General features: G+C 45.9%; 1 protein-coding gene across 10 annotated transcripts in view; it reads left to right on the top strand.

The window, feature by feature from the left end:
- Tenm3 (teneurin transmembrane protein 3) overlaps nt 1-10,294 on the top strand; it is a 1,292,348-nt gene that overhangs the window by 1,262,528 nt on the left and 19,526 nt on the right. For all 10 annotated transcript variants that reach the window (XM_029480775.1, XM_029480772.1, XM_029480778.1 and 7 more), the window contains one exon: nt 1,186-1,421. In XM_029480775.1, the coding sequence (XP_029336635.1) occupies nt 1,186-1,421 (236 nt within the window). The remainder of the gene's footprint in view (nt 1-1,185; nt 1,422-10,294) is intronic.

The following is a 10,294-nucleotide window of genomic DNA, read 5'->3' as shown; positions in this document are numbered from 1 at the left end:
GAGGTCTAATATCTAAAATATATAAAGGACTAAAAATAAAAAAAAAAAAAAAAAAAAAAAAAAAAAGAGTTAGTTTTGGGAAGAATATCACTTTGTATCTTGTATATGCAAGCTATGCATACTGATCCTTCCAAAGTTTCTTTACAAAAGACAGCAGAGTGCACATAGATGATGGCACTCCTGAGATCTTGAAGGTGGACACCCAGTACTGAAAGGCTATGTGCTTGGTCCACTGCACATCCCAAGGAGGTGAACCTTCCTCATCTGCTGATGTCACTGGTACTTTTAAATGCTCTTTAGTTCTCCTTTGATATTCAGCCAAAACCAATACTAGAAATCCAGGTTGTCCTGTTCCTCTCTGGAAGGGCATCTGTATCCGTTAGTTTTCTCACCACTGTGATAGAATACAGTGGGGTAAGTAACAGAAGAGACGTCTTAGCTTCCAGGCCCAGAGGGTTCGGTCCACTTTGCTTACCCATGCTATTAGGCAGGGTATCATGTCGGTGGAAACCTACGGTAGAAGAACTTCTTCACCTCATGGTGTATGGAAAGGAAGGAGATGGGGGGGGGGGACAGAAAAGGAGGGAGGGAGAGAAGGTAGGTATGTAGGTTGGTATCAGGTACCTATCCCCCAGTTATGCACTTCCTTCAGCCAGAGACTCCAGAACCAACCCCACAAACAAAAAACTAGGCTCCTAAATCATTTGAGGGGATGCTTGTTATCCAGACCACACATCGTCTAGTACCCCTTTTGTTTGTGCTTGGGGTCCTTCTCTTCCTACTAGGTCACCTCACCCAGCCTTGATATGACGGCTTATAATTTACTATGCCATGCTCAAGTGATATCCCTAGGAGACCTGCTCTTTTTTTTTTTAAGGAAAACTGAGGAAAAGCAGCTCTAGGGGAGAAGGGGGTTGGGGGGACTGGGAGAGGTGGAGGTGGGGGAGCTGTGGTCAGAACGTAATGTATGTAAAGAATAAAAATTGAAAATAAATTATATATTATATGAAAATGAAAAAAAGACATCTAAAAAAAAGATGCATGCCTCCATTGTTTTAGAAATCTTTATCAGTTCTGAATGTACAACCATCAGATATTTAATATAGACAAAATGGGTCACCCTTTTCTGCTTTTCATTTTCTTTCTTTCTTTTCTTTCTTTTTTTTTTTTTTTTTTTTTTTTTAGACCAGTTAAGAAACAGTTACCAGATTGGGTATGATGGCTCCCTTAGAATCTTCTATGCCAGTGGTCTGGACTCTCACTACCAGACAGAGCCCCACGTTCTGGCTGGCACAGCGAATCCCACAGTAGCCAAAAGAAACATGACTCTTCCCGGTGAGAACGGGCAGAATCTGGTGGAGTGGAGATTCCGAAAAGAACAAGCCCAAGGCAAAGTCAACGTATTCGGCCGGAAGCTCAGGGTAAGTGATGCTTGGGAAAGAAGAGACGATGTCCAGCGCTGAGGTGGGTATGTCCGGTGCTGCTCTGTGTAGACGCCCTGCCTGCACAACACCTGACACCCTCTACTCTCTGCCCTGACTGTATGTCACAATTCGTACCAGCCATCGAAACCTTCAGATGCTTAAATGAAATTCTTCCCTGGGGAATTTAGAAATTGGGTGTAGCACAGATGTGCAACCTCTGGATATCAACTGAGCCTGGTTTTGCTGATGTCACCCTAAGAATCTTAGGAGCGTGATCTTCCTTCTCCCTGTCTGTGAGCAGCAATGGGGATAAGTTAATGTTGGCTTAAATATTGACAGTTTTCAATGTCACAAATATGAATGGTTAAGGAGATGGGCCAGCCATTGAGAGGTGTCTTTCTTTTTTTATATATATATATTTTTTATTACGTATTTTCCTCAATTACATTTCCAATGCTATCCCAAAAGTCCCCCATACCCTACCCCCTACTTCCGTACCCACCCATTCCCATTTTTTTGGCCCTGGTGTTCCCCTGTACGGGGGCATACAAAGTTTGCGTGTCCAATGGGCCTCTCTTTCCAGTGATGGCCGACTAGGCCATCTTTTGATACATATGCAGCTAGAGTCAAGAGCTCTGGGGTACTGGTTAGTTAATAATGTTGTTCCACCTATAGGGTTACAGATTCCTTTAGCTCCTTGGGTATTTTCTCTAGCTCCTCCATTGGGGGCCCTGTGATCCATCCAATAGCTGACTGTGAGCATCCACTTCTGTGTTTGCTAGGCCCCTTTGCAGTCCCCATTATGTTTGAACTGTGTGGTGTGGATGTATAGTGAGACGTCCGACCTCAGAACCTCTCTGCTATCTCGTTGACAGAAGGCCCACCTTTTGTTGGCTTTTTTATGAGAGATGTGGTGTTTCTCATTATGCTGGTGTAATGGGGCCTTGGAAAAATGGTCTCTGCATTTACTCATAGGGTTCAGGTTTTTTTGGTTTGGTTTGGTTTGGTTTGGTTTGGTTTGGTTTGGTTTGGTTTGGTTTGGTTTGGTTTTTTATCACTCTTCCATTACAGGCCAAATGCATCTGAAAGGAAAGCTGTGATTTATGGTAGCTATTTGATAAAGACAATGTAGATTAAACCCAGAAGCACGGGTTGCAAGAAATCACCTTCAGCCACAGTAAACTGAGCCTGATTTATTCTTTATATTAGTCAACAGAGTTTTAGTTTATCAGGTAAATGGAGAGAATTCTTGCCAACATTACTTCCCTTGCCATTAAATATATAAATAAATAACTTCGAATCCAGCAGCAAGAACAAACATGAAGCCTGCTGATAATTCTCCTCCTCCACCCACCCCCAACCCCTGCTCCACTCCAAATGGCTAAATTATTATCCAAGAGGCCAACGTTATTTACCTCGGCAATTCTTCAGGGTTAGAAACAGCAACTAAATATTGCTTCTGGCTCTATCCAAGAAATAGAAACAAATGGATCAAACACAGGCGAAACCCAACGTATAGGATATACTCTGATTGCGTCCATCACAAGGCTGATATCTAGGATGATAACACATGGTCTCTGATGCCAGGACTTAAGCCACCTCATCCCTAAGCCAGGTTCAAGTCAACCCCAGATTGGGTTTGGCAGTCTGGCCCAAAATGAAGCTGAAGAGGAGGTTAGAACAGTGGAGGGCTAAGGGGAAACACAATGGTCACTAGAAAGAAAGATAAAGATCGAGTCAAGATGAAGCTACCAGGCATGGTGGTACATGCCTTTAATCCCAGCACTTGGGAGTCAGAGGCAGGCAGATCTCTGAGTTCGAGGCCAGCCTGGTCTACAAAGTGAGTTCCAGGACAGCCAGGACTGCACAGAGAAACCCTGTCTCAAAAAAAAAGGATGAAGCTATAGACAGGGAAACACTTCACATCTCTTTTGACTATTTTCCTGGGACCATGGTCTGTAACCTTCCTCTGCACTGAACCTGGGAAGCAGTGGCTGTCACTTGCTCAACTGTAGCTGCCACTTCCTGTCTCCACCTGGGCCCTCCTTCCTTAACCACTGAAAATAAGCTCAAGGGCTTTGCCCTTCTTACTCAGTGATTCCTGAGTTACACATGCTCACATGAGTCACAGAAACAGACACACACTCGAGTCAGTGGTATGCACACAGATATACACAGGAGTCACAGGCACCTACAGAAATAAACAAATCACAGGTATTCAAGCACACAGAAGTTATAGGCACACACACAAATACACACACATGCAGGAGTCACAGACACACATAAAGGTGTCACACTGTTACACAAACACACACATATACAAATGTCACAGTCACATAAGTCACCCAAACACATGAGTCACACACATACACACACACAGGAGTCACAGACACACACGCATGCCTGCATAGGAATCATAGTCTCACACAAATACAAGTCACAGGCACACATAGAGATACACACACACAAACACACAGGAGTCACAAGCACACCAAACCTCACACAGTGCCCTTCATCAAAAGCCATAAAAAAACATCCTTCAATATGACCTTTCCCAGTCCTGAACAACCAAAGATAATATAACACTTACCTAAATGAAACACAGTTTCCAGCCTCAGGCTACACTATTTTTTACGTCATTGTTCACCGTGTTAAATGGGGCATTGTAAGGCAGTTTCATGCAAGTATATATTGTGCTTTGAGCATATCCCCTTCTGACCTTGCCCCTTCCCACTTCCTACTTCTTCCCGTCCTGTTAACTCTCTTTGTATCTGTAGACAGTTTTACTTCTATGTTGGTGAGACCACTACACACATGAATCTACATCAATGTAGGGACCATAGGCGAAAGAAAACATAAGACATCTTTCTTTCTGAAACTGAGTAAATTGACTTACTGTGATTATCTCCAATTGCATCCTTTGTGCTGCAGACAGCTTAACTTTCTTCTTCTTTATAGATAAAAGATAAGATCTCATTGTGTTCCATGCTGGCTTTCATCCATCCCTTTACAGTTGTACATGCATCAGCCATAACCTACCTGTTGTGAATAGCACTGCAGTGAACGGGCCAATGAAAGGAGCACACTGCTCTGTAGACATTGAGTACACAGAGCCCAGAAACACATGAGGAAAGAAGTTCAGCACTAGCCATCTTTGTTTTCTGTTGCTGTAATTAAAAGACTGTGGCCACAGCAACTTATAAAAGAAAGTGTTTAACTTGGGACTCATGGTTCCAGGGGGTTAGAGTCCGTGCCCGCTGTCCATCAGGGAGTTTGGTGGACAGCAGGCCTGGTCCTGGGGCAGTCGCTGAGAGCTTGACACTGATCCACAAACATGAAGGAGAAAAACGGGACTAATTGGAAATGTAGTGGGTTTCTAAAACCTAAAGCTCGCCTGCCCCCAGTGGCACACCTCCTCCAACAAGGCCACACCTCCTAATCCTTCCCAAACAGTTCCACTAACTGTGGACCAACCAGTCAAATATCTGGGCCTATGGAGGCCATTCCCATTCAAATCCCCTCCCTACCCATCACAGAAATACAACATTGAAATAACGTCTCACCTAGTGAGAATGTCATTGGCTAAGAAAACAACAAATACTCATCATGTAGACAAAAGGGGAATCAGTGCAAGCTGATGGCCAGACCATAGCGCAGCGACCGTGGAAGCCAGGATGGATGTTCCTCAAAAAGGCAAAAGGAGATGTAACCTATGACCCACTCCTGGGAATCTACCAACAGTGACAGTTTGTGTTTATAATAATATAAATATAGGTCGTTTGTGTTCTGCCCTCTTTGCTTACACACATTACTTTTATATTAGGAAATAGGTTGTATAATATTATGTAGATAATAATAGCATTATCATCTAGATAGGTTTTATATTGCTATGTTACAGATGAGATCGTCTCTTTCCACTTAGTCATTACGGGTGTCAGTGAGCCACTATGAAAGTACATTGAAATAAAAAGCCTGGTGACATATACCTAACCCTAACCCAGAGACCCTCAGCCATGAGTGTTTCTTCCCACACAGCACGTGACTAGGAGAGATCTGTCCAGTTTTCTGTGAAGGAAAATGTCTGTGGGCAGAGGGAAGTTCTTTGTTCACAAGCTCCATAGTGCATTCCATGCTAGCCGAGGCCACAGTGTACATGCATGTGGGTGTGGGTGTGTGCGTGCGTGCATGAGAGGGGAGCTAGGAAGGAGAGACCAATCCGAAGTCTCTGGTCCTGCACCCCACTCGAAATGGAGACACCACCTCTGAAGACAGAGTGTGATGGTGTGTACATGCTCAGCCCAGGGGTGGCACTATTAGGAGGTGTGGCCCGGTTGGAATAGGTATGTCACTGTGGATGTGGGCTATAAGACCCTCATCCTAGCTGCCTGGAAACCAATATTCTGCTAGTAGCCTTTAGATGAAGATGTAGAACTCTCAGCTCCTCCTGCACCAAGCCTGCCAGGATGCTGCCATGTTCCCGCCTTGATGATAATGGACTGAACCTCTGAACCTGTAAGCCAGCCCCAATTAAACGTTGTTCTTGTAAGAGTTGCCTTGGTCATGGTGTCTGTTCACAACAGTAAAGCTCTACTAAGGTGTGGAGGAAGGGAGTCAAACACACAGGCGTTAGCACTGATGTGTGAGCCTCAGAACCACTACGCCTCAGCCAGACAGTTCAGCAAATACTCTCTCTCAATCCCACTGAAAGGAGCTCTCCGGCTGATGCATGTGATTGCTCTCCCAGAGACAATGCCAAGATGACAAGGGAAGGGGATATGATTGGATGAGCCAGCTCTGGTTGCTAACTTTAGTCCTCCTCAGTAGATTCCAAGAGTGAAAGCCCAAGGACCAAGGACTGATGGCAAAGACTGTTTGGGGACTGAGCCTGGGGCCCACCAAGCGGGGGAGAAGTGAGTGTGGGAAGTCTGTAGCCATATAACCCGAGTAAATCTGAAGGGCCATGTGTGTCCCTCCGCTTCTGAAACAGAATGTCCCCTGCTGTCCTCAGTCTTGCCTAGCAGAAGGTTCTTTTCCTTCTCAAGTTTTTTGACTTAAATTTAGCTACGTGCCTGACACATGGTGGACGCTCAAATATTTATTCAGTAAATGAAAGGACGGAGAAAGCCAGCCTGGCATTGTGGATTGTCTGTGTTTCCTTGCATCGAGACCATCCGAGGGAAGAGGCGGCGTGAGTGGTATCTGGCCTTGCCGATGTTCGCTTGCTATAAACAAACCTAACACTGCGTTTAATAGATATAATAGATGGGTAACCAATAGATGAGCAGCTATTTATTATACAGAGACCGTGTGCATGAGATAGATTAAAAAGTTAAAGGGAAGGCAGGCAGGAGGAAAGGGAAAATTCTATTAGAAAGTAGTCAATGCATTTTCTATGAGACAGTGCGCTAGGGACAGGAAGGATGAATTCAGTAGGAAAGAGACACATGGAACCTGGCAGCGATGCAGGAAGGCGTGGCGGAATAAAGATTGCTCCTTGGCTTGGTGGCTAGTAGCTACACTGAAAAATAAAAACAGATGAGAGCTGGTGAGCTGGCTCAGGCAGTGAAATAGTTGCCTTGCAAGCACAGGGACCTGATGCGCCACTTTCAAAAGCCAGGTCGGGTGGTACACTTGTGATCCCCATGTTTCCATCCTGTGGAGACAGAGACAGGCACATCCCTCAGCCTAGCCTCTGTCAAGCTCAGGCAAATGACAGATCCTGGTCACACACACACACAAAAGGCGAGCAGCCCCTGGGGAACAATAGCCAGGACTCTCCTTTGGCTCCACCCACGCGCACACATGCTCACACACACATACACACTCACAAACAGGTGCACACGTGGTACTTGCTTGTGTTTGTCAGATAATAGTTGGGAAAGAGAAGGGGACCTAGGCCTGGGAAGCGCTCAGGAGGGAAAGCTCGCAGGCAACAGCGAGGACCCGAGTTCAGATTGCCAGAATGCACATAAAGCAGGGTGGATTAGCACACATCTGTAAGGTCAGCACTTCTATAGCAGGATGTGAAGCTGAGAGAGGAGAACCCCCAAGGGCACACGGGCTAGCTAGCCTTGAGTACAAAGACCTTCTCTCAAACAGGGTGGAAGGTAGAGGCTAACCCTGAGGCTATCCTCTGACTTCACACACATGCTTGAACACATGTTCACACATGCATGTACACACACATCATACACAAATGATTAAAAAAAAAAATAGTTGGCCTTAAGTGGCACAGACCAGTAATCCCAGCCTTTATGTAGCTAAAGCTGGAGAATCATGAGTTCAAGTCTAGCTTGGGCTACATAGTAAGACAGTCTGAAAACCAAAGTTGAAAAATAGTCCTAAGTTTTATCTATCCTGTACTTTGGGAGTAGCCATGACTCCAACAGCAAAATTCATTTCTTACACCTGCCCAGACCTCATGTTGAAGGAGTAAGTTTAGTGAATCATTTCAAAAAGAAGACACTCCAAATTTGAAAGCCCGAAGTATGTTTGAAGGGACACATGAATACTACAGGAAGAGCATATTTAAATCTCACTCAGCCTATCACATTCCTGGGATATTTTGTGTTCTGTCCTGGAATGAGATCACACATTTAGTTAGCTCTCATGATGAGTGGATACAGAGACACAGAGCCATCTGTGGTGACTGATGCTCTAACAGGGCCACTGAGGGGCCTTCATATTGTCACGGAAGGTGCTAGGTAACAAGCCAGCCCTTTCCTCCTCCTCCTCCTCCTCCTCCTCTTCTTTCTCCTCCTCTTCTTCCTCCTCCTCTTCTTTCTTTTCCTCCTCCTCCTCTTCCTCCTGATCATCCTCCTCCTCCTCCTCCGTAACACTTCAGAAGAGTATGCACAGCCCAGTAAGCCAGCACCTCTCTTTAGGCAAATTGTTTGGGGTCATTCTGAGTTGAATTCTCAAGAAGGAAAACGGTACCCGTTCCCCTCTCACTGTCAGAGGACTCTGTGATTAGTTACCGTCGTGCCAGACACAGCTCTGAAAATGGAGATGGTTTCCATGCTTGCTTTAAGGGAAAGAAAGTCCACCACAACCACAGTCAGTGGCCCCTTAACCGTGCCCCGCTACCGGGATCCCCTTAACCGTGCCCCGCTACCGGGATCCCCTTAACTGTGCTCACTACCGGGATCCCCTTAACCGTGCCCCGCTACCGGGATCCCCTTAACTGTGCCCACTACTGGGACCCCCTTAACCGTGCCCGCTACCGGGATCCCCTTAACTGTGCTCACTACTGGGACCCCCTTAACCGTGCCCCGCTACCGGGATCCCCTTAACTGTGCCCCGCTACCGGGATCCCCTTAACTGTGCCCACTACTGGGACCCCCTTAACCATGCCCCGCTACCAGGATCCCCTTAACTGTGCTCACTACTGGGACCCCCTTAACCGTGCCCGCTACTGGGATCCCCTTCCAGGCTGATGGAGGTACAACAGAGAATAAAGGTTTTCACCTTGAGATCAGGTATTCATTTCTTCCTGCATTTTGTCTTTGTATGTGTGCAGGTGCACATACGTGGACATCCGTGTGGAGGCCGGGAGGTGACTCTAGGTGTCATTCCCTAGGAGGTATCACCTTGTTTTGTTGGCACAGATCCTGTCACAATGGCCAGCAGCTACTTGTATATTAGACTGGCTGGCCATCAAGCCCCAGTGGCCTCCTGTCTCTGTCTCTCCCATGTTGGACTTGTAAGCACATACCACAGTGCTCATCACTTTTTTTTAATATGCTAGGAATCCAAGCTCGGGTGTCCATCCTTACGTAGCATGCACCATACTGACCGAGGCATTCCACAATCCCTTAAACTGAGACTTTTATAACTTAAAATAGTTAGAAAATCTCCACTGAAATGATGTGCTTCATAATTACAAGACAAGAAAAAGATGTAAAAGATGCCTCGTTTAGGGACACGGGCCTAGGTCTCAGAGCGGACATGACCCTTGGCCACTGCAGTATATTTACAGTATCCAAAGAAGGGATGCTCGTAAGGGACAGAGTGAACAGGATCTCTGCTAATGTCTTTTGAAATTTTATATTTTGAGTAACAGTGACTAGTCTCTGGTAACACTAAGCATGTTTAATACCTTGCCTGGCCAAGTGGCACACGCCTGCAGCCCTAGCAACTTGGAAAGCTGAAACAGAACTGCTTGAACCTAGGAGTATGATACTGCTATCACACACACACACACACACAGAGAGAGAGAGAGAGAGAGAGAGAGAGAGAGAGAGAGAGAGAGAGAGAGATGCATGAAAAATAATTCCCAGCAGAAACTCATTATCTCAGTTTGAGGACACAAGAAAGGAATTAAGCACAGTATTTGGATAAAAAGAAAAGTGAAACCATCCATGCCACACTGGGTCTCACAGTGCTTCCAGATGCTCCCAGATGGTGGCACATTTGGTACAGAGAGCCCCATGGACTTGATACCAATGACTTGCTTGATTTTAATCTGGGAGCCGGAGAGTGGATGTCATAGAACCATCCTCACAGCCCAAAGGAACAAATCCGAAACCAAGCAAGTAGCAGGTCACAGGTGAACAAAGACAGGTTCCAGACCTGTCTTCTGCTACTTGGCTTCCAGCCACCACCGGCCCGTCGTTCCTGACAGGTAGCCCAGGACGCTGACTTTCCAGCCAGAGGAATGCCACAGAGAGGAAGCTGGGTTAGTGAGAGCAGTAAAGAGTTGAAGTACAAATTAAAATGGATGCAAGCTAAAATACCAACAGATGGGGCCGTAACGTGGGCAGTATTGTGGAAACCACACAGTCTTTCACAGATATCTATGGAAGGAACAACCTAAGCATTAAAAGAAAGAAAGGAAGGAAGGGAGGGAGGGAGGGAGGGAGGGAGGGAGG

Source organism: Mus caroli, chromosome 8, assembly GCF_900094665.2.
Source record: "Mus caroli chromosome 8, CAROLI_EIJ_v1.1, whole genome shotgun sequence".
NCBI lineage: Eukaryota > Metazoa > Chordata > Mammalia > Rodentia > Muridae > Mus > Mus caroli.
This window is presented reverse-complemented; position numbering and strand designations above follow the sequence as displayed.